Here is a 24,164-nt window from a genome sequence, read left to right as displayed (position 1 = left end):
TTATTATATTTATGATTTAATATTATTATAATAACACACACACAATGTATGGAATATAATTTGTTGGCCATCAAAGCAATTTAGATTTTTGATTTGACTTTATGATTTTGTGGTGTTAAAATGGGAATTTAATTCTAATTGTTTTAAGTAACTTTTACAAGATAACGCAAAGAGTAATTTTGGTAATTTCATTTAAAAAAAATTTGTGGAGTGGGTGAGAGTTTGGTCAATTTGATGTAGAATTCGATTTTCATATCAATATATTCTTGGACGAGCTTGTCATATGGTCCGGACCTTATATGAGGCGAAGAAAGCAATCGCCTTATGGCCCCCCGGCTCTAGGGCTCAAATTATTTTATTATATATATATTTTGAGTTGATGGTTTACTGAAATAAAAATTTGACTTGATATTAAAAAATAAGAATATTAATTTGAATATTTTTCTGTTTATATTTGATCAAAATCGATATTCTCTTCAACTTCGGTTTGAACAATTTAAACAATATAAACATTTTGAAGCTTGAGATAAAAATTAAATTATTTTAACATCATAATGGAGTTAAAAAAAATTGTTCAAGAGTAAATTTTTTTATAATAATAACGATTATACTACAATCTAATAATTACCTCATTAAAAACACAAGCATAAATATTTTAATAACCTAACTCACTTTGCTTGGATATGTGTTAAACTAATTCAATGAATTTTATAGATTAATAAATCATCATGCGTATAATACATTTGTGTCAAGGGAATATGTTTAGAACATAAAAATGTTGTAATGGTATTATTGCATTCAAAGTATTATAAAATGCACGACTTCATGAAAAAATCTCCATATTCCAATTGAAGATTTTATATTCCCTCGAAGCTATTATTACTCTCAAAAACTCTCGTAGACAGTCTTATAAGTCAATTTTGTAATATGAATATTCTATTTGGATCACTTAAAAAAATATAATTTTTATATCAAAAGTATTACTTTTTATTGTAAATATAGACAAAACTGATCCGTCTGACAAATAAAAAAATGCGAGACCGTATCTCAAAACTCTTATTAATCTTTTCCACATGCCTAAAAAGCATAAACTTTTGAGTGGGATATTTTTAGTGTTTTACAATTGTGATATTATGACCCACTCTCTTTTAATACATAAATAAAAATGAAAACATTCCAATTCAAATAAAAATATATATTTTCGTATCCAAACAAACAAAATTCCAATTAATATACCTTGAACCTCGCTGCAACTTTTCATATAGCCGCCTTCATGAATAGAAGCACTCAAAACACCCACACAAAATTTCCACTCGAGTCCTATTTTTCATGTGGTGGTAAAATGGAATAAGAGAAATACCCAAAACATGGGGAATAACTAGCTGACACCAACTAGTTTGAGACTCGATATACTCTATAATGAATGTGTAATACTGCGTAGTTAATCAACTACCAACAAAGTCGTCACTACACATTTCTCAGAGATCAAAATTTGATTCAAGGACAATTTTCGCAATCGTGTTGCAATGGAAGGAATCAAGAAAGATGAAGAGCAATATCTTGAAGAAGCAACTTCTTTTGAGACGCATTGATAATGCCTTTGCATTCTGCGTCGGCTAAAACATCGGTCATTATTGCAGCTGCGTGGCCTCTTGGTCCTTCTGTTCCTGATGCTCTCCGTAACATGAACACCTATACGAACGGTATTTCAATCTTATAGCTTTACATAAGAAATAACATAAAAGAAGCACTGGAGAAAATTTGCACTTGTTGAAAATCAGCAAAATTCGAAAACATTACAATGAGTAGAGTTTTCAAAGATAGAGATAGGTGTTGAAAATACAATCATGATATCTCATTAAAACACTTGATTGAATTCGAACACCATGCCAAGCTCAGTTGACCGACAGTTGCATAAATTCAACAGTCCGTATTACGAAAGAAAAGCATCTCAAATTCAGGACAACTCCGTCCATACTCTGGAAAATCGACACATATATATCAACCAAAGATGCTATGAAATAGAGAAATATGGTGGATAGATGTTTATAATCGTGGTTAATGCAGAAACATATTTCTCGTGGAACTTCTGATAGGCCACCGGTTTTTATTACATGCTCGAGTGTGAGGCTAATTCAAGAAATGTAGAACACATGTTTCTACATTTATGTGGACAAGAACACTTAAATACCTGCCCATGATGTGTTACTTCTAGACATCCAGGTTGCTGGATAAAAGGTTCCCCATCAATTTGCACTGGAAAAGGACGTGACAAGTGAATCCTTATGACTTCCCCTTGCGCTAGCCTTGTTGCTTGCGAAAGTCCAACCTACAAAACAGAGCTATAGATATGTAATCTCCTGCAAATCTGTCATGTAAAGAGCACATATATTATATGTTCCAATGCATAAATTAGTCCACGATAAATGTATATTTCAATCCACTCTGATCCAAGTGCAACCCAATGAAGTTTCATTTTCTGAAAAAGTTATGTATATATAATATATGTCACCTGTCCTTTAAAAACAGGTAATATATAACATCTGTTGGCATCCGTGCATCCAAAAGAAAATCATGCAATATCTAGGGCATAAAAGGACATGTGTTTACAATTATTTTAATAAATTACTAGTGAAACCGAGTTACCTATACACACGCTAAAAGAAACAACATAAAATGTTTCTTCCCATGGTATCCATAACCCTGGGGACGCATGTTCCTTCTGAGGAGGAAATATTTAGAAAGTTGGAATTTATATAGTCATTACTGACATTGATCAAGATAAACCATCAAATTACTCTGACGTACTGAACATATTTCAAAGTATTCAGCAGCAATGTAACTGAAAAGTGCATCAAGTAACCCCAAAGAGAGCAGACCCACAGAAGACATAAACATTATAGTGCGCAGAGAACAGTTTAACACAAGTTTTTTTACAGGTTTCAAATAATTAAGAACAATCTTGAACCTGAAGCTTGCCAAGGTGCCATGATCCCGAAACACAAACAACTTCAAGCATTTTGTCATGCATTCCCTGCTGATAGAAATTGTCGTCGTGTTCATAATCATTTTGCCAAAGGTCAACTCCACCCATATAGCTGCCGATATTGAGCACAATCAAACCTTCAGCATCCTGAATTCACAAGAAAATATAAGAAAATGAACTTAACATAAAGGAAAAATGATAGGATGGACAGGCCTAGCAACAGAGCATACCTTTGGTATCTGGATATCTTTCTGATCAACCTCGAGCCAGACTTGCCATGGCAAGTCGGCACAAGCTCTGTCCATCATATCCCTTGCACCTTCTCTTGCATACCTTAATTTATTTACAAACTGTTTCAAGATTCATGTTAGCCATATTCCAGCGCAAGTATAAGCTTAAAGTACATGCAGATTGGGGGAATGAGCTTTGTACCTGACTATGGAACTTTTTGGGATTTTCTTCCCTGTTCATGTGAAATTCATATGCAACCTTTGCATCACATCCAATACCTATAGAATAAATAGAAACCAAATGAATATCCAAAGTAAGAGACGTGCAAAAACCAATGTGCTATTTGAGAACTTAACCAATCTGTTTTGAGTGGTTCTGAAGACACTTATTCAACTATTACCCTGGTGTATATACAGGAACTCAAAGAAACAGTGTGTTGGAACTCAGTCCCTCGACAAACCAAATGAGACAAGTCTCTCCATCAGATTAAAATATGCAAATTACCTAAGTAATTCATCATAAACTTTGATTTCACTTCACAAGATTCCCCACCAATTTTGTTTTCTGTTATGTTGACTTTCCAGCGATCAAGCATTGTCACTGCTCCTTGATCTATATCATGCAGAAAATTGCTCAAGCCACCTTGCCCCTCTATGACTGAAAAACCTCCACCCCATTGCAGGACTCTTGACAAATCATTTCCAGTTCCTAAAGGAAGAATGGCAACAGGTGGAGGTGACCTAAAATTGTACCTCTCGATTGCGTTAAGAACCCAGGCAACTGTTCCATCTCCACCACAGACCAAAACTCTAAAGTTTTGCACATTTCTAAATAGTTCCAAACCAGCTTCAAGAGCTTGTGATGAGCTGAGTTCAATTATCTGTGAAAGACCATCACCGAGCATAAGTCAAGAAGTCATATACATAACAAAGGGCTTGGCATGAAACATGCACAAAGAAGAGGTTGCAAGTATCACAGATAGATGGGATTTCAAACTTTCAGAAGGTTATAAGTGAAAGACACCAGTGTAAACTCCACTCTTTTGAAAATCAAGAAAAAGAAATTGGAACTACAGTAGGAAGTATAAGAAATAATGAGAGTGTTGTATCAAATAAAAACACTTAGCTGAAACAAAAGAAACACCGATGATAAAAAATGTTTGTAAACCTAGAGCTCAGAAGTCGCACAATTGGAGCACTTTATACTATATTTCCCATGAAAAGAAGCAATTGTTTGCATGGAACCTTTTTAAGTCGGGTATGGCTTGCTTAAAAGAAACTAAAAATTGACACAGAGAATATGTCAAATAGTGTAAATGCAGCCTATCCAACAATTTATGCAAGACCCACCTATGATGCTGCTCCTTTCTTTTTCCCTAAAGAACTATAAAAAACATAAACCAATCTTCTCCAAAATAATCAAGTAAAAGGAAGATTAACTGATAATATACAATGAGTTTCTTGTCTTAACAACAATGGATATCATTATTTGAAACTAAAGTACTTGCTGTACTGAGCTCAAAGCCTTAAACTCGCTGCTAAAAGTGAAACGGCTTGTGAAGTTCCAAGTCTCTAATTTAATATGTTGCCCGCAAAAATGTAAGTGGAGTGCAACTAACACCATCGCTCATTCATTTAATTTGATGTGAATCACACTCGACAGAATATGAATAAACTCAATATTTAAAGAAATGATGTTTTATTTGCCTCTGCATGGTCATTATGAGCTAATACAGTGATGGGAATTCTTTTAAAGAATATTATGCGAACTTGTCAGCTAATTATAACAATGAATTGAGTAAAATTTGAAGATGACTTAGAGTACGTTCTCCAAGTCACATGCATAATATGATGACAAAAAAGATGCTGTGCATATATGAAAGCACGATGGACCTCATTTAAGTTCCACAGGGATGAAAATATGAACAAGCAGAGCTCAACTCTGATACATACTATTTCTATACCAATGAATGTGGATATAGGAAACATGAAAAACAAACGTATTAAATAATTAAGCTTTTACCTGTACAGGGTTCAATAGCATATTCAATCTTCTCCGCAGGATTGGCCCATTTTGGGCACCACTCTTGGCATTAATGAAGACCAAAAGAGGTCTGGCATCTGAGGGCAAGTCCACAAGCATCGACTTCTTAGATTTGCCACAAAGAGAAATCTCATTTTTCTTATTGGCCAACCCATTGAGAGTACCTTTCTTGCTAAGTAGTTTGTTACCCTTCAAATAATGATCATTGCCTTTTCCACCATTAGAAATCTTGAAATCAACAAGACCGTCAAGAACATATTGAAGCGTTCTCTTGGCAGCAGAACTTTCTGGTACCTTGCCATTGCTACGGCGATTACTTCCTTGTTTGTTGCGATGTCTCTTTCTTCTAATATGCCCACGAACTGAAGAAGCAATTATTTCATCTGTAACAAAACTTAATCTCTCACTTTCACCATCTTTCACGCAAAGGGGAGAAAGAATCAATCTTCTTAGAGAACCTAGATCACACACATCACTAGACTCTTCAGACATCTTAATTTGACACTGAACATGTATGAGACGCTGACACCATAAGCAATGCCATGCTGGAGATGAACTAATGAAAGGGATGCCGCAAGGTTCGTCACAGTAAGAACAAAAAGCATTCATCTCAGGGTTATCATCCAGATTAATCCATCTTTCTGACCAATGATGTTGTAATTCGCTACTACCAAATTGGGCTACACATTTGCAATCTGTTGCTGCAAATTGAGAACAACAAAAATGAACTGCAACACCACAAACAGAACATCGATGTATTGGAGAACTTGGCGTGGCTTTCATTCCTAAGGACTGTGGGGACACTAGAGAATTTAAGCAAACACAGCATGTTGACGGTTTTCCGCCACAAGCAAAATCTTCCAACCATGTATGATGTGATAAGGGTATTTTAAGTTTCTTCCATGCTTGTTTCTTTGCTTTGGCAGCAGCTTTAAGCCAGTTGAGAGATGTTTTTTTCTCCCATTTCAGGAATGCATATATAAGAGCAAAAAGTCCAAAGGAGCCAGTAATTAGCCATCCAAAAATACAGCCAGCATCCAGGCTTGAATAGGCCAACAACCTTAAAAGAGGAATACTTAAGTCATTCATTTTGAGTGAACAAACTTGTTTATCGAACTCTCATGCTAGGGACTTCAAAGCTTGATGACAAGAAACACTCTGTGGAAAGAACCTGACAAATGCAAAGTGCGATAATGTAAAGCCTAAAGAACAAAGAAATGTCTACACCACGCCGGAGGAAAAAACGCTATATATTAAAACAATGACATTGTCGGCATCTGCAAGAAGAAGAACAACTCAATCGGTACAACATATAATCATATATATTACAAACAAGAAAATATAATGGCTTGCAGCGATTATTCCGGGAAAATTTTCAAAAAAATCAAATTTTGCATTCAAGAAGATGATTATAATCCAAAGAATACTGAAGCTTCTTTACCAGGTAATCGCAGTCCAAACAAGAAGAAATGATTCTGAGATGCGATTAGGACCTTGACCATAGATTGACTTGCAATTCTCAAAGATAGGATTTTTATAGTTAAACATACTTAATGGGCAAATTGTCTACAATGTAAACATTCAAAGGAGCTGGCATAATACAGCATATTTTAAATCCATTAGTGAATGATTATCCTTCAAAACATAGAGAACAGCTCATAACCTCGCCCATAAATGAGAAAGGTAAGATTTATCAACGGCAGTACTGATCTAAATTACAAGCATTTCCAGCAACTATCAACTGCCAATGAATTTCACCAGAACATACTTGAGGCTTCGTTTTAAAATTTCACGCATGAACAAGTCCAAAGAACAATTTGAAAAATATCAATGTCTTCTTGGCATTTAAATCACCGGGCCAGAAGATATAGACGAGTTTAAATTGCAGTGATCACGGCAAGAGTTGGGAAAAGAATTTGGCCTAAACCAGTTCCAACCATAAACCCCGAAACAAAAACGCAAACGAGGCCTACATTAACACACTCAACGCACCTTGGGGATCAAACTTAAAACATGAGCAAATATAATAAAGGATCATGCCAAATAAATGTCATACCATCAAAATAAAACACAAACAACAAACTACCAATCACAGATCATCTACAGAGAGAATAAAGACAGCTGCAAAATCACATGAAACCCAGATGGAAACCCAGCGGAATTTTTTTTAAAAAAGAAAAAGAAAAAACCTTTAGACAGAAAGCTGGTAAAAGGATGGACCACGAACGTAGAAACGCAGAATGAATTCAACAAGGGAAGAACCGAAATCAATATTTTTAGCGGTGGAGATCTGAGATAATGCTAAATATATAATATGAAATCTTGTTTAAATAAGGTAATGCGAAGAGAGTTGATTGTGTAGAGATTGGAGAACTTTTTCGAGGCGAAAAAGGAAAAGGGTGGCGGGATTTTCATATGCTAAAAACACGGCAGGGCCCTTTGGAGAGTATCGAAGGGGGGCGTGCTGGATTAGTATTTCAAATAGGACTTTACAATGTCGTCTTTATACTGGTCCGCGTCGGGTGTTGTGGGAAAGTACCGTTTTGCCCTCGATATAGCATGTGCCACGTAATATATTTAATTAATTTATTCAGTAAATCATAAATTTAGTAAAATAGATTTTTATTTGATAAATAAATTTTGTTCAAATTTGAAATAGATTTTTTGGTATATCGAAAAATATATCCTATTTTTAGTTCAACAGGTTTAAACTAAAACCAATCTTAAATATATAATATAAAATAACTAAACTATATGTAAAAATAAAGGGTCATTAAAAGTTTTCGTTAATTTTTTTAATTTAAAATATTTATACTTTCGAGGTATCAAAATTTTTAGTTCAACAGGTTCATAATAAAATGTGAAATAGATTAAAATCAAGGTCTTCTGTTATTCTATATTATTTCTACAAAGCAATATAATATAACCTCTAGGTGATTAAATTAACTTGTTTTATAAATTATTTATTTATTTTATGTTGATATAAAATAAATTTTAAAAATTAATTAATTTAAGATCCTTTTTAAATGGATAATTTTACAAAATTTAAATAATAATTTTGATAAATACAATTTTATTTCAAGATACTAAGATGGTTAATCTTCATATTTCTCTATATTGGATATTATGATTAATTGAAAATATTAAGTTTTCTATTTTGAAAATTAAAAAGATATGTCATATATAGATTATAAAAACAAGAATGAAACGTCTCTGTTTACTTATAAGTAATTTCAGCAGAGAAATTTAATTTATTTATTTATTTATTTGAAACCGACATATTTGTTTATTAAAAATCATAATTTAATTTTTTTTATAATTTGTTCGACGTATATGAAGATCTTATTTTATAAATTTTGGATTCGTAAATATATTATATGATTCAGTTATCGTATCAGGAAAAGTTAGTTAATTGGGTTTTGATTATTAAATTAAATTTAGACAAAACCTTGTGTGAGACGGTCTTACGGGTCGTATTTTGTGAGACGGATCTCTTATTTGGGTCATCCATGAAAAAATATTATTTTTTATGTTAAGAGTATTACTTTTTATTGTGAATATCGGTAAGGTTGACCCGTCTCACAGATAAAGATTCGTGAGATCGTCTCACAAGAGACCTACTCTTAAATATATTATATAATTTAGTTATCGTATTAGAATAATTTAGTTTTAACTTTACTACATTCAAGCTCCATGAACTTACAAATCCAAAAAAAATATAGTTAACTCAAGTTGATTGGCCAATATTGTTAATTGATAAATCAATGATTTCATTCGAATGTCGAATATGGAAATTTGTAATTTGATATATCGTAAATAAAAATTACAATTACGTAACTTGTTTGATTCAACTTATATATAGTTAGGATTCATATATTTGTTTTTTAAATTTTGTTTTCATTGATACTCAAATTTCATATATTGAGACCGAACATCAGTTTGCATGGTCGCACCGAACTTTCGCTGTATCCGACTCGAGTTCGATTCCTTCCCCTCTTATATCAGGATAAGCAAAAATCAAATATTTATATCAAATTTTGTATATTTATCTATCAATCATTTTTATCATAAAAATCTTTGTACGAGACGGTCTCACGGGTCGTATTTGTGAGACAGATCTTTTATTTGGGTCATCTATAAAAAAAAGTATTACTTTTTATGTTAAGAATATTACTTTTTGTTGTAAATATGAGTAAATTTGATCGATCTCACATATTAAGATCCTTGACTCTCATGTGAGACTCACTGATCATGAAAAATCTGGTGCGGATAAAATGCGAGGGGCCGAAAATTTCCCAAGCAGCGGCAAAGGTCGCGTCCATTCAATTTCAGCCATTCATTATTCTTTCACGAAACCTCCAAGAATTCATGGTCAAGAAATAAACCTCCGTTGTTCAATGTAAACGAACAAAAATTATTGTCTCTCCCACGCTTACAACACACTCTTCCTCCATGATCGGCCGATGTAAAGCTTGGCATTGTATCCCAACGCAGAGTTTTTACTTCACTTTCAAAAAATCCCACAAACAATCTCTGATTCTCTACAAAGACAAGCCTTTTCCACACACATGCATAGCCTTGTCTTCCTTTGCCAGTGCGGGGACGCCAGAATGGAACGCCGAGATTATCCGGTATCAAAATGAGAATTATTTTGTACAGAACAAGAAAAAGGAAGAAGATGAAGTAAAAGTTGGAGAGGAAGAGGTCACTTTAGGAGAAAGAACCGTGCAGTGTGAAGTGGAAGTCATATCATGGAGGGAACGCAGAATAAAAGCTGAGATATCAGTTAATGCCGATGTTGGATCAGTTTGGAATGCTCTCACTGATTATGAAAGGCTTGCTGATTTCATACCAAATCTAGTTAGCAGGTAAATCAATCAGCGGATAATGTTTTGATTTTTGTTTCATGAAATGAACTACCGGTCTTGATTGTTTGAATGCAAGGTAGCAATCTGGATCAGTCCCGGGTTACATTGGTCGGCGTTCAATAATTTTGGAGCGTAATCTACAAGTTATTGGATGTGATTATACTTTTAGTAGTTGCAATTTTTTGTTAATTATGAGATAGAATTTGTCTTAGTCTAGTTGATTAATGTTGTTGTTTGAATGCGTTTCGCTATAAATTCATGTCAGTGGGAGAATCCCTTGCCCACATCCGGGGCGGATATGGTTGGAGCAAAGAGGCTTGCAAAGGGCATTGTATTGGCACATAGAAGCTCGTGTTGTGTTGGATCTTCAAGAATTTCCCAACTCTGTATGTACGTTTGATTTTGAATGTAAAGTGAATATGAATCTACCAGTTATATGTAAGTATATTCATAAGTAAACATTACACTGAAGAAGGTTTGGAAAATGGAAAGGTGATTCCATTGATCGAAGCCTACAAATCTGTATGAATGTATTAGGTAGACATGTAGGCTGTAGCTGTACAGTTTTATGTATGATTTTCACTCTAGGAATCATGTGTGCCTCTCTTTCATTGTGTTCTTTAATTTAGGAAAATGACCGCGAACTTCACTTTTCTATGGTGGATGGAGATTTCAAGAAATTTGAAGGCAAATGGTCTGTTAAGTCTCAAAATGGGTAGGATTATTTTTCTTCTCATTCTCATTTGTATCTTATCTGTTGCATGTTAAAATGAAACGTTTTTCAAGATAATTTTCTATTGTTGTGCGAGTAAAAGTTGGAGAACTTGATATTGTAGGCGAGCTAGTCATTTTTCTCATCCTTTTCTACTTCTGGGAAACCTCGCAGTTATATTTCCATAAGCATGAATACATTTGTCATCCATCTGTTCCTTGAATATTTAATCATTAAGCGTTTGATCATAGAGAACAATATCATTCGCTAAACACATTAAATTATCATTCTGTTACTTTAATTACCGGTAAAATTAAGAATGATTGAGCTGGAAGTAAATCATTCCTTTACATTCGGTTACACTTTTCATTTCTTCTTTCTATATTTTTTTGTTTCCATCCTTGTATTATACAGGTCTCCGACCACAACTTTGAGTTATGAAGTAGAAGTCATACCAAGGTTCAATTTCCCTGCAATATTTTTGGAGAGGATTATTAGATCTGATCTTCCTACAAATCTTCGAGCCATAGCACGCCGATCAGAAAGTGATTTTGAAGGAAATCAGAATACAGTTCTCTTTCATAATCCCATGAACGAGTCTTCTTTGCATTCTCTTGCTCTTGGAAGCAGTGATGATGCAGTCATTGTGAAGAAAGCTGTAAAAGCTTCCTTTGGTCCGTTATTCCCTTCAACTGGTGAATTAAACGCTAACTGGGGAATATTTGGGAAGTCTTGTCCGATTGACAGGCCATGCATGGTGGACGAGGTTCACCTCCGTAGATTTGATGGCTTACTGGTATTGACGAGTGCTATAACCGTTCACTCACCATCATTAGTAAAATTATTCTTGATTGTAAATTTTTAAATAGAAAAGTCCACGCTAACACATGCGTGACTCGAACCCGAGATATATTGTCTTTTAATAACAATAGCTCTACTATTAAGTTATTTGGTTAACCTCTTGTTGATCTTTTTAACGGATTCATTTTGAATGAAGGAAGATGGAGGTGTTCATAGGTGTGTCCTTGCCTGCATAACTGTAAAAGCTCCAGTTCGTGAAGTATGGAATGTTCTCACAGCTTACGAAAGTCTTCCTGAGTAAGCCCTTGAGGAAATTATTTTCTGCAACTTGACTGAAAGCCTATATATTCTAAACTTCACCAAAAAGTTTCACATCAATCTACCATAAATGATGGAATTTCTTCTAATTACTACTGTACAGCATTCCAATTTAAGGACTGTCTGAAAGTTTATTGTTTGACTTTGCAAATCCGTGACTCTACTGATTGTTATTAAATTTTCTGTTACCTATTATTTGGTTTGCCGCTCATATTATGGTTATGTGAGAAATTAATCAGTTTGGAGCTGTGTGTTTGTACTGAAGTTCTATTATCTTATTTGCTCCTGAAACTACCACAGGATAGTTCCAAATCTAGCTATCAGCAAGGTTTTATCTCGAGAAAACAATAAAGTTCGCATTCTCCAGGTACAATTTACCTTGTTGTATACGAGATTATATTGATACTTCACTGGAAAAAATAGACTTACTTTAATTATTCAGGGGCTGACAAAAGCAGTGAGAAAGTTGATGTGTGGGAAGGGCACTGAAAAGAAATTTCTTATTTTTTTAAAAAACAATATATTTGAAGCTTCTTGATAAGTTAGACTTCTATACGTCGAGCAAAGGAGTTTTCGGCTCTTTATGTTGGCATCTTAAGAACCTATCAATCTTATGTAAAAATGGTGGAATATCAGATGCTTGACATGTTAATGAATGAATGAAACTCATTCATAAAATTATATTACTTGATGCTAGTGGACGTGTCATTTTAACTCACACATGTGTGCCAATAAGTAAGCTCTTAAATGATTTGTACTCCAATGAGAATTTTTGTTAAGCAGGATACCTCGGTAAAACGAACAAGTAACGTAACCCAGATAAGTAAGCTCTTAAATGATTTTGTACTCCAATGAAAAGTTTTTGTTAAGCAGGACACCTCGGTAAAATGAACAAGTAACATAACCCAGATAGCTCTAATCCTAGTTTTTCCTAGTTGACTTGCAGCTAGCCATGAACTAGCATAACCCTAACCCCTCGAGCTTTACAGAAATCATTCAAAGGCACACTTTTTCTTTTGAGAAAAATGCGAGAGTGGACTGCTCAAATGGTTTTGGGGGAGAAAATTTAAATCTTTAAAAATTTACATGAAATTGCCAAATTTCTCGTTTGATCTATGTTGGATTCACCCCTGGCTGTCAAATATCTAATTAAAACTAGTATGATCTTCCGTAATCCTTGTTTGTAGAGTATAATATCATTTCTTGGTACTGCTGTGGTATCTATAAGTTCTAATAGAATCCCTTAGCCTTAAGGCAATAGTTTAGAAACACAACCATCACTTTGTCCGTGAAGAAAATATATGGCCAAGTAAAATAGTTTCTGAGGAGTGTAGTGGCTATGAGGTGATTGGCTGCTTTGACTGAATTGCGAGGCTCAAAATTCTTACAGTGGTGCTGATTCCTGGCTAGAAATCCTTTTATTTCATGCAACGACCAGGAAAGGAGGATCCATCTCTTTAGAATCTCTAAACTGTAAATTGTGATTGGCTTACTGTTTTCAAATTCAAGAATTCGTGACATCTAATACATGAAGAGCAATGAAAACGTGAAAACGATACTGATAATTCTTATTGATACTTGAGTTCTAAGAGATTGATTTGTGCATTAGGATATTCATGTGCACTTTGAAGGATATCTCAGTTTTATGTAAGCCTAGATATTTCTGAAGCTTGCTTGGAGTACTCTGTCTTCCATGATTAAATTAAGTGCCAGAAAGTTCCAATTTTGGTGCGCGCTTTAAGTTTTTTGGGAGATCTGATATCAAGTCTTCTGAGAAGGGATCCTAGTTTTCTCAAGATTGATTTATTTTTATTTTTATCTCCATTTATTTTTATTATAATTAGTTTGGCTCTCATCTTCCCCTTCATTTTGTATCTCACATGTAAACAGCCTAGTAAATGTTGTTTTCTATAAATGTATGTTTTGAGATTTCAAGAAACATATGTTTTATGGCTCAGGAAGGATGCAAGGGTTTGCTTTACATGGTTCTCCATGCACGTGCTGTTCTTGATTTGTGTGAACATCTTGAGCAAGAAATCAGCTTTGAGCAGGTTGAAGGAGACTTTAATGCATTTCGGGGGAAATGGATTTTGGAGAAATTAGGAAGTCACCACACTCTGCTAAAGTATTTAGTAGAGTCAAAAATGCATAAAAACTCCTTTCTCTCTGAAGCTATCATGGAAGAGGTTTGTATCTATTGCTTCTGTTTAGCATTCTCGTTAATGCGAAACTGCATCTTTAATGCAGTCACTGTTGTGGAAAAATCACCACATGTTTCAAAATTTGAACTCTTCATGACCAACATGCCAAGAAGGATTACTGTATCATAAATGTATATTTGATTGCTTAGAATGATCATCTAAAATCCTCTGGCCAACGCCATGCCTTTTCATTTACATTGCTTTATGTGTAAAAATATGAAGCTTCATGCAAGTGTTGTGTTTTTTATGCTGGTATAATCTGCAGAACATACTTTTTTTAAAAGAAGAAATAGAATCCTAATTGAGGTAATAAAGTAGGTAAATCAAATCACCACCCTCCTTTACCAGCTTCTGAGCTCTTCTTGCTACTGCCCATCCTGAATTGCCTGCTGCATCACTTCCCTGCCCCCACCCACCTCCACCTTCTTTCTTAGTACCGCTGACTCCCCAGCCACCGACATTTCCACCACCACCATCAGCGGTTTCACTGCCACCACCACTACCCCAACCACCGGTGCTTCCACTTCCTGTACCTCCACCCCTGCCACCAGTGTTGCTGCTACTGCCGCCACCCCAACCACCAGAACATACTTATGTAAGATTTTTTGCACTACTAATTTTAACATATCCGAAACACAGAAAAAAATTCGTAAATCCTCCAGTCTTTTTTCAGGAAGGCTGACCAATACGAGAAGAATCATCTTTATAGTAATTTCAAATGATGTAGGTCATTTATGAAGATCTTCCTTCAAATTTGTGTGCCATTAGAAATTATGTAGAGAAACAGGAGATCAGACATGATCAGGAGAGACCCAACCGTGACGGTAAAATCGAGGAACAGATTACTTCACTAAGTAACGAAAGCTCGGATATTGATGCTACTCCTGCCAAGCTTTCTGATTGCAGCAGTGCAAGTTCATCGAGACAAAGATCTAAGATTCTTGGCTTGCAGACAGATACTGAAGTTCTTAAATCTGAGCTCTTGAAATTCATTTCTGAACATGGGCAGGAAGGATTTATGCCCTTGAGAAAGCAACTACGGGGGCAAGGTCGTGTGGACATCGAGAAGGCAATTACACGCATGGGGGGGTTTAGAAAAATTGCTTCATTGATGAACTTGTCCCTTGCCTATAAACACCGGAAACCAAAAGGGTACTGGGACGATCTTGAAAATTTGGAAGAAGAGGTGAGTGATTAATTCTGTGTTTTGCTTTACCCTTTCTATCATATCCTTGATGTTTTTTAGGCTTCTGAAGAACATTCTTAATGTTTTATTCTTACCGAGTATTTTAAAGTCAATACCTTTTTTGCATATATGCCTTGAAAAGATACATGCAAAAAAGTTTGGACTATTGTGGCTATAACTGTTCATTTATCTCACAGATAAATCGGTTCCAAAAAAACTGGGGTATGGATCTGTCATTCATGCCCAGCAGAAAATCCTTTGAACGTGCAGGTACTGAAAACATCACCTCTTTTATTATCAAGACTACTATTTTACAATTTAACACTGTACTGTACCAATGCTCTTCTTGCTCATTAATCCTAGGAAATGAGAGATCACAATTTGAAGAATCAATATGCTCATGAGATAGCTTCATTTAACATGTGTAGTTGTCTGCACAATTCTTTCAAAAAGTCGATAAATATCGTATCTCTGATTAATCTTGATTCTTAATATCCTGACAATTATTCTTGAATCTTAAATCGGTTCTTATGTGCATAGCTATGCTAAATACATAAAAAAGAACACTGTATTTGAGCTTTTAACCTTGCTAAATCTTAGAAATATGGTTCTATGACTTTGTTTCTTGAAGGACGATATGACATTGCCCGTGCGCTGGAAAAATGGGGAGGACTTCATGAAGTATCCCGCCTTCTGTCACTCAAGGTAAGGCACCCGAACAGACAAGCTGCTCTTTCCAAAGAAAAGAAGACTGAATTTCTTGGATCTTATAACATAAATGGCATGGAGAAGATACCATCTAAAACCTTTGTTTCCCAAGACACACAAAAGTGGCTGATGAAACTGAGGGATTTTGATTTAAATTGGGTCGAATAAGAATGTCATACATAGTTTATATGTAAAACATGATTTTTTGAGATGGAGAGGTTTATACGTATAACATGATTTTGCCTCTAGATTGTTCTAACATGTTTCACTCATATTTTATGAATAATTAAAATTACAAAACATTACCTTATCTACATAATATATTATATATCTTTTATCATCACATTCGGGTAAAATGAATTTATCGATTAATTGGAGCTTATGATTAATTGGACTGCTGAACTGGAAGAGAAATTTTAAAAAATGGGTTCAGAGAAAATAAATCTTGAGATGGCTCTGACCGAGTGCCAGATTCATCTTAAGAAATCAGAAGATCAACTCAAGCAGATGGAGGCGAAGCCAGTGGACATTGGTGCTCAGCTGACTGTGGTAATCAAGAAAAGAGAGATGTACATGAAGAGGTTGTGGTTTTGAAAGAAAAGCTTAAGAACTTAACAAAGCTTTTAGATGAAGCAAAAATAGATGTGTTACAAGTTCGAAACCAGTTGATTGATTCAAATCAAGCAAAGAGGTTGGTTTTGGCGGAACTTGAGAGTGCCAACGTAAGGAAAGCAGAAGCAGAGTCACAACTCAAAGTTGTGAAACTTGAGCTAGGAACCTTACGTTCAAGCAATTTTTCCTTGGAGAAAGAGGTGGAAAAAGAAAGAAAATCGTAAAGTGAATCTATTTCCAAGTGCAAGAAACTGGAAAATGAGATAACGAGAATGGAATTGGAGTCTAAGCTTCAGAGGTTAGCCATAGTCGAGGAGTTCAGAATCAATCAGGTTAGTTATTTGTCCATCTTTTAAGCGCCATCAACGCAAGTTCTTTAAGATGTAATTCCATCTTCTACATTGTAACTGTAACTACTGATGTTGATTTCAGGATAAAGAATTGGAGGTAGCTGCTAGCAAATTTACCGATTGTCAAAACACGATTGCTTCTCTTGATCGTCAGCTGAAATATCTTCCCTCATTGGACGATTCTTGATCGGAAAAGACAGTAGAAGTCCTATGAAGAGGTGATAGATAGCATCACAGATTCTTTATTGCACCCTTTCAGGCCAAAGACTAAGATGGCATCTTGAAGCTTATGCACTAATATACAAAACATTCCACGTCGTAAAGGTGGCGGTGTTACGAAGGAGGGAAGCTTTGATGAAGAGCAAGATTTACTTGAGGAGAGGGGATGAAATAAGGACAGTAGTATGTTGAGATTATTTCTCTTTCTCCAGTTGATTATGCAGGAGGAAGCAGGCTCGGTTATACTTTTTTGGGATTCAGCTTGTGATATGAAATTTCAATGCAATGTGAGAAAATAGCTCAAAATATCCACATCTTTAAACTACATGTAAGATCAATTGATTACATGACTCAAAACAATGCAACAAACAAGACTAACAATTTTGAACATTAAATTAATAATGTTTAATTGAGATAAATTGAGATAAAGAATGTGTATAATTATGTATAATAAATTAAAAAGGGAAAACAAATAAAAGATTTAATCACTTGGGGTGAGAGAGGCTCGAACTCTCGACCTCAGGATGACTCAAGAAAGCTATGAGACCTACGCGCTAGCCAACTGCGCCACCACCCCGATTATGCTACTTTGCACTTTAGTATTTAATATAAATAATATTGTGTTTGATTTCTCCAAAATAAAATACGATGCATTTATTTTTAAGTAGTTTATGGTCCACTTGAATGAAATCAAATGGTACGGCTTTAAATATTATAAATTTATTTGACATCCTCTTTTTTGTTTTCATCCACTCCAATGAAAATTGAAAACGACATTTCGTAATTTAATATTTATTAATAAAATATTATTATTTTTAATTTGATGAAATAATAATAAACAATTAACATGAAATTATTTTTAATTTAGAAGAATTGTTCGATTTAAAATAGAAGATTTGTTTAGACTTTTTTTATGTAAAATATGGAGTGATTTGAGGAGGTTTTTAAGACAAGAAGGATAATTATAGAATTAATATTTTGGTATTTTCTAAGATAGTTATTTTAAGAGATTCAAACTTAATAANATATATTATAATTAAAAAATTGAAATCGAATTTCCGAGTTCGAGCTCAAAAATTGCTAATGGAGTCGAGTCGAGCTCGAGTAGTTGAATTTTTTTTAGTAGAGCTCTAGTAAGGTGCTACTCGAGCTCGACTCGGCTCGATCTCGTAATTGGACTACACACACTCGATGATACCAACTTTATGTGGTTGTATTAAATTTCTTTGGTAACTCCCACGAATGATAAACAATATTTTTTGTATTTTTTATAAGGAAAACTATTCATTTTATTCTTTCGTTAAAATACCAAAAATTATTACAACACGATTTAGTAATAATTTTAATATTCGAAAAGTGGGTTGATTTAACAAGTTAAGAAAATAAAATGTGAAAATTTATAATTTATGGATGATTTTTTAGACATAAAATCAATAATATATTTGTTCAAATCTAAAGTATAAGTTGAATATCGATGTTTTATAAATTTATTTTATTTTATTTCTAAAGAAATTAGAAAAAACTCATCTAACAAAGTCAATAACACATTTTGATATTTTTTTATTGAAATATTAAAAAAATCCTCATTTTTACCTTTTTTTTTTAAACAAAATTTCATATCATATTTATTCATTTGTTAGACAATTTACTATCATTTNAAAAAAAAAAAAAATAATAATAATAATAATAATAATAATAATAATAATAATAATGTACTAGTCGATACAATAAGAAAAAAAAATTGTACTAGTCCATATAAAATAATCCTTTCAGATTTATTTGTAGCAAATTATATAAATAATTGTCTGAGAATAACAACATACATTTGGGGTTAGTTTTTATTCGTTTTAAAAAATCAAAGATTTTAAGTTAAATATTAACAAAACGGCAAGTTTAAAGATATAACCGTAAAATCAGTTTAATAGTTCTTGATTAATTGAATATATAATTAAATAAATTTGTGCAACAAATCGAGCACTTGCAAAATACTTTAAAAAATATCCGTGTTTCCTTCTTATAAAATAAAATATGCGTACCACTAAATAATAATATTTTATTAAAAATCGATTAATATGTATAGTCCAAATTATTTTATTAACCTCCCGGTATAAACCTAAAGTTGCATCAAATGATATATATCACATATGCACATATTTACAATAAAAAAAAATATACAAAAATTTTTGTGAAACGATCATATTACGAGTCAATTTTATGAGACAGATCTCTTATTTGAGTTCCCGCGATTCAAATAAAATATATGTCTGATAAAATTGACATGTAACACGATCTTACAAGAAATTTTGTGATAAAAATAATATTATAAAGGTAAGACGAACTCCGATGTTGCATGTATATACATACATCTTTGTCTTGAAGTCATGGATTGAAAGTGTCCGACGCTTAACATTTCAGATAAGGATACGCAGCAAACGAAACACAATTCAGTGCATTGTACATCTCACTAAAAAACGAAAACAGATGGGCTACAATTTTCCACGCACCTTTAAACTTTGTTGGTTATTAGTCACGAACCACTTTCAAAAATTCTATTCTTTTTTATTATTATTTAAATATAATTCTTGGTCTCCATTGGATGTGTAATAAATTTTAACAACACAAAGAATGTTTAAAAAATTACTAGTGGTAGATATTATTTTCTTAGATTTAATCTTTTCTAAAAGGCTAATACGTGATAAGTAGTCCTTTAATTTTTTTTTAAAGCATACTTACAAATTTATTTTTGTGAGACGATCAATCCGATCTATCTCACAAATTTATTCCATGAGACATTCCCACGATAGTTTTTGGGTTGTTAAAAACAATTATTCCAACAATCACAATGAAATCATATGGATGGAATGCAATCAAGTATAATATAAAAGGGTGAATCAAGATATTGAAGTGGACTTATATTATAATACTTTATAATTGATTTAAACGTCAAACATTTCAAGAGACTTTCGTAGTAATAACCAATTAACGTGACATTATGATATTATGTATAGTCTTAACTACAAATTATATAATATTTTCTTAACATTAATTATTTATCTTAATATTTCAAATCTTAATCTCATCTAGATTCCATATATTTGTATTGTTTTATTTTATAAAATAATCATGTTGATATAAATTATAAAAAATTTAAGTTTTTATTTTATTATAGTTTATATTTTTTTTAAAAAACTCATATTTATCAATGCAAACATATTAAATGTTAATATAGAAATATATAGATTTGATATGCTTCACACTTACCTACCGTGCACACCTATGTGAACACCGATGATGTGTCGCTCACCTATTGGATACACAAATTTTTTATATTTCATCACATTCAATGGGTGAGTGACACCTCATCGGTACTCACATAAATGTGCTCGGTAAATGTATCAAAATCGTAGAAATATAATATGTGTTGTATATAGTGCAGAGCCATTTCTTACGCCTTTGGGTGACAGTGACATAATCGCATGGCGCAAGTCCGGCCCAGAAATGGCGCCCATGGCCATGTCTCCTTCGCTCATTTCTTCGAGCAATGGCTGACCGAGCAAAACCAGCATCTTGAGACGCTAGTTTCTGCCTGCAAAGAGAACGAGGAGCAGCTGGAGAACGGGAAAAATGGTCGCGCGGTAACTCAAGAAGAATTGGATGCAAAAATCTTGCGTCCTCTAATAGAACGAGTAATCCAACACTACGAGCAGTATTATGGAGCCAAATCGAATTGGGCCAAGACTGATATTCTCTCCATGTTCAATCCTTCATGGAGGAGTAGTCTCGAAGATGCTTTCCTCTGGATCGGCGGTTGGCGGCCGAGTATGGCTTTTCACTTGCTGTATTCTAAGTCCGGGCAGCAGGTCGAGGCGAAACTTATGGAGCTCATACAAGGACCGAGTACAGGTGATTTAGGTGACCTTTCTTCGGACCAGCTTGATAAAGTTAATGAATCGCAAAAAAGGACTATAAGGGCTGAGAAGGATTTGACGGAGAAGCTGGCGAAGAGGCAGGAGAGTGTGGCTGATTCGAGTATGGTGGAGTTATCGCATGCTGCGACGGAGCTCATGAGGGGAGGGGAGGAGGCGGAGGACGCCCGGGTGGATGCGGCGCTGGATCCTAAGAAAGAAGCGTTGGTGGAGATTCTACAGAAAGCCGATGATTTGAGACTCAAGACACTGAAACAGGTGCTTCAGATTCTAAGCCCGATACAGAGTGTGCATTTCTTGGTTGCTGCTGCGGAGCTGCACCTGAGATTCCACGAATGGGGGAAGAAAAGGGATGAAAGGAACCGAGAAGACGCGGAGGTTGGAGGGGAGCCCAGAAACACTTAGATGGGTAAGAACTAACAGTATTATCATCTAATATAATTATGTGCTTATTTTCCTTTATGGTCAACTACTATGGGTGTAAAATCTCTGGTAGTTTGTTAAGCGGATTTCATGACGTTTCTTGGTTGTTCTACTAGAATCTAAGGATGTTCAGTTAAGACTGCGTGGTTTGCTTGGCGAGTTTGTTGTCTGTATTGGCAATTGGCATGTTGTTCATCTGCCTTCGCAGTTACGAAAGTTCCCCAAGTTATCACCCATTTCGTTTCGATTCAACCGCTGGTTAACCGAGTCGACTAAAAGTATAAACAAGAAATTTATGCGAGTGTATCTATCACTGAATTTGCTAACCCAACATCTTATTCTCTTCCTCCGATGCATGAATGCTGCATTCTTAACAATATAATACAAAGAAAGAAAGAATAAATCCAACAAATGCCAAGATTCTAAGCATACGAGATATCCTACTTGTTGCCTATGTCATCGACTCTACAGCATTTTGATTTGATATGTCTTCATAATCTGCTATCCGCAGTCGCCGCTTGACGGATCCATCATGTTTAACCAATTGATTAAATCATTACTACCTGCATCTAGTTCCAAAGTTTTACTACCTGTCCCATGTTGCTATTTTTTACAAGGGTGAAAAGGAGAGAGATCACGATTCTGGAGTGTCTGTGCAACTATAGGATGTACATGGCTGCTGCTACCTATCCTTGATTTATACTAAACTGGTGTGGATCAAACCATTCTTGATCCCATAATCAAACGGCCTTCTACATATAACCAGACATTTCTTGAAACAGAGACATCTGATCGTTATACAGTATTTGGGAGCCAGAAACGTAATCTTGAAATCCATCCATATAATTCAGCTGAAAATCAAGGAAATTTTCAAACTCACTCCCCTTTGCTACGCTTTGGACCTCCTTATGATCCATCAGAAAGTCGGGTGACAACACGTGCTCGGAGCTACTCGAGTCAGTATGAAACTTGAGCATCGATTCTGATGTGTCGAACTGCATATGGTCATTCGACTCATTCCCCCTTCGTGTGGTATAGGGAGCCTGCATTAATGCTGCCTGTGTCGTCATTCTTTTACATTCCAATGCGTTCAAGTTTGGTTTTTCTTCTGCGACTTCGGTATCTGAGAATTCGAGTGCCTTTTCATTCAAATTATAATGCTTTTCGAGAGTTCCCTTCTTGTTGTATATTCGACATAATACCCAATCATCGAGCTGTAACATCAAATCAAAATAATAATCACAAAACTTGACCAATGTAACAAGACATGATCATGATTGCATAGATTAGGTAACAAATAATCTTGAAAATTCAGCACAAGGTACAAGAACAAGTACCCTCGAATTGCTTCTTTTGCCAGCAGATCTATCTACATTAGCTAGGCGGTATTCGTGCATGATCCAATTGGTTTTGACTCCTTTTGGAGCTTTTCCTGCATAAAACACCAGCGATTTCTTGATTCCCAGAGTCTTTGGCTTCCCCACAGGTTTATCTGCTCCTGTTGCCTTCCAGTAGCCGGCACCGGCAGCTCGATTTGGCCGTGAACCGTTTGGGTACTTGCGGTCTCTTGGAGAGAAGAAATACCACTCTTTTTCACCACATAGTGCCATCTCTGTTGTCAATCCAAAGATATTAATGGATCGGGTAAAAGAAAATTCAAAAATAAGAAACATAAATTGGGGTGGGGGTGGGGATTAAGCCATTTTCCAATGTTCCTCTTCAAGCAGACAGCAAATTTGACCTTCAAAAACAGATTCTTATATTCATTATGAAAGAATTGATGAATGTTTAGATCCAATCACCAAAAGGGTGTGGTAAGCAAGGAGTATTCAAAAAAGAGAGAACTTGGAGATTTGAAAAATGGAGATCTGGGAATCATGAACCCACACCGCCAATCAATCAAAAAGTAAGAAGAAACTACACTTGTTTAACCGGTCACTTGCTAACGCATCGACAAATTTTTCTGTAAAATTCCTCGCCGATATTTCCAGAAAAGTGGGAAACTCAAGAGACTACTAAAAACCCAGAAACAAAAGCTTACCAGGTAGCTTCCACGGATCAAACTTGTAGAGATCAATCTCAGCTATGATTGGAACAGCAATCCGCTGACCCGCACACTTGCGGCAGAGGTAATGCACCACCAGCTCCTCGTCCGTCGGATGGAACCTGAATCCCGCCGGCAAACTCAACTGCTGATCACCACCCTTCATTCACAGTTGAGCCTTGAATCGAGAATTTGTTTGTGTGGAGTAGAATTTCTTGAGCTAGAGTCACAGTTCTCTTTGAAACTAAGTAAAATGGAACCTTTGCCTCATATATATACACAAGCAATCGGCCTTGCTTTTGCAACACGTGGGTCCTTTTCTTTTCTCTTGTTCTGATTTTTATTTTTATATTTAAATTTAAATAATTTTCATCATTGTTTATTTGTGGATATGTGTTGTGTTGGTACGCTTGTGCATATACGTGGAGAGCGTCTCTGTGTGTGTGGATTATAATTTTTAATTTTTTTTGAAAAAAAAATAATTATCTTTTTACATTCTATATACATATATATTATATACGCTTATATAATATTTT

General features: G+C 34.7%; 4 protein-coding genes and 1 non-coding gene across 6 annotated transcripts; 2 read left to right on the top strand and 3 right to left on the bottom strand.

The window, feature by feature from the left end:
* Positions 1-1,164: 1,164 nt before the first annotated feature.
* On the bottom strand, positions 1,165-7,714 carry LOC140975240 (diacylglycerol kinase 2-like). 2 transcript variants are annotated; one of them, XM_073438845.1, is made up of 8 exons: positions 7,450-7,714; positions 5,240-6,537; positions 3,722-4,097; positions 3,419-3,495; positions 3,217-3,336; positions 2,969-3,133; positions 2,192-2,329; positions 1,165-1,692 (listed from the first exon to the last, which is right to left on the bottom strand). In XM_073438845.1, the coding sequence occupies exons 2-8, from the start codon at positions 6,347-6,349 to the stop codon at positions 1,537-1,539; spliced, it is 2,142 nt and encodes a 713-aa protein (XP_073294946.1). In that variant the 5' UTR covers positions 6,350-6,537; positions 7,450-7,714; the 3' UTR covers positions 1,165-1,536. The 2 variants fall into 2 exon arrangements, with proteins under 2 accessions (XP_073294946.1, XP_073294937.1); XM_073438836.1 differs by having other exon boundaries at positions 1,166-1,692; positions 5,240-6,431; positions 7,450-7,713.
* Positions 7,715-9,539: 1,825 nt separating this feature from the next.
* On the top strand, positions 9,540-16,328 carry LOC140975230 (uncharacterized). Its single transcript, XM_073438823.1, has 10 exons — positions 9,540-10,128; positions 10,394-10,514; positions 10,758-10,843; positions 11,255-11,636; positions 11,838-11,938; positions 12,260-12,326; positions 13,918-14,145; positions 14,888-15,346; positions 15,544-15,616; positions 15,978-16,328. The coding sequence occupies exons 1-10, from the start codon at positions 9,713-9,715 to the stop codon at positions 16,220-16,222; spliced, it is 2,178 nt and encodes a 725-aa protein (XP_073294924.1). The 5' UTR covers positions 9,540-9,712; the 3' UTR covers positions 16,223-16,328.
* Positions 16,329-17,725: 1,397 nt separating this feature from the next.
* TRNAM-CAU (transfer RNA methionine (anticodon CAU)) lies at positions 17,726-17,812 on the bottom strand. The gene is given in 2 exon segments: positions 17,726-17,761; positions 17,775-17,812. It is a non-coding gene; the product is annotated as a tRNA-Met (tRNA).
* A 2,842-nt stretch (positions 17,813-20,654) lies between these two features.
* LOC140975221 (protein DELAY OF GERMINATION 1-like) lies at positions 20,655-21,721 on the top strand. The gene has a single exon (XM_073438813.1). It carries the CDS (start codon positions 20,712-20,714, stop codon positions 21,564-21,566), a length of 855 nt encoding a protein of 284 aa, XP_073294914.1. The 5' UTR covers positions 20,655-20,711; the 3' UTR covers positions 21,567-21,721.
* A 171-nt stretch (positions 21,722-21,892) lies between these two features.
* Positions 21,893-23,915, bottom strand: LOC140975212 (protein ATAF2-like). Its single transcript, XM_073438801.1, has 3 exons — positions 23,626-23,915; positions 22,922-23,196; positions 21,893-22,798 (listed from the first exon to the last, which is right to left on the bottom strand). The coding sequence occupies exons 1-3, from the start codon at positions 23,792-23,794 to the stop codon at positions 22,337-22,339; spliced, it is 906 nt and encodes a 301-aa protein (XP_073294902.1). The 5' UTR covers positions 23,795-23,915; the 3' UTR covers positions 21,893-22,336.
* Between the last annotated feature and the right edge of the window lie 249 nt (positions 23,916-24,164).

The sequence above is a fragment of the Primulina huaijiensis genome, chromosome 1 (assembly GCF_012295235.1).
Source record: "Primulina huaijiensis isolate GDHJ02 chromosome 1, ASM1229523v2, whole genome shotgun sequence".
In the NCBI taxonomy this organism is placed as follows: domain Eukaryota; kingdom Viridiplantae; phylum Streptophyta; class Magnoliopsida; order Lamiales; family Gesneriaceae; genus Primulina; species Primulina huaijiensis.
The sequence above is the reverse complement of the archived record's forward strand: the minus strand, read 5'-3'. Positions and strand labels throughout refer to the sequence as shown.

Excerpts from the sequence above, each read along its gene's own strand:
- LOC140975240 (XM_073438845.1), bottom strand. The coding sequence starts at position 6,349 with ATGAATGACTTAAGTATTCCTCTTTTAAGGTTGTTGGCCTATTCAAGC. Across the intron at positions 3,134-3,216 it reads AAGATATCCAGATACCAAAG|GATGCTGAAGGTTTGATTGT; the intron begins GTATGCTCTGTT and ends TTGTGAATTCAG. Across the intron at positions 2,330-2,968 it reads GGCACCTTGGCAAGCTTCAG|GTTGGACTTTCGCAAGCAAC; the intron begins GTTCAAGATTGT and ends TCTGTTTTGTAG.
- LOC140975230 (XM_073438823.1), top strand. The coding sequence starts at position 9,713 with ATGATCGGCCGATGTAAAGCTTGGCATTGTATCCCAACGCAGAGTTTT. Across the intron at positions 10,844-11,254 it reads TCTGTTAAGTCTCAAAATGG|GTCTCCGACCACAACTTTGA; the intron begins GTAGGATTATTT and ends TGTATTATACAG. Across the intron at positions 12,327-13,917 it reads ATAAAGTTCGCATTCTCCAG|GAAGGATGCAAGGGTTTGCT; the intron begins GTACAATTTACC and ends TTTATGGCTCAG.
- LOC140975212 (XM_073438801.1), bottom strand. The coding sequence starts at position 23,794 with ATGAAGGGTGGTGATCAGCAGTTGAGTTTGCCGGCGGGATTCAGGTTC. Across the intron at positions 23,197-23,625 it reads TGATCCGTGGAAGCTACCTG|AGATGGCACTATGTGGTGAA; the intron begins GTAAGCTTTTGT and ends GATTGACAACAG. Across the intron at positions 22,799-22,921 it reads GCAAAAGAAGCAATTCGAGG|CTCGATGATTGGGTATTATG; the intron begins GTACTTGTTCTT and ends TTGATGTTACAG.
- LOC140975221 (XM_073438813.1), top strand. The coding sequence starts at position 20,712 with ATGGCGCAAGTCCGGCCCAGAAATGGCGCCCATGGCCATGTCTCCTTC.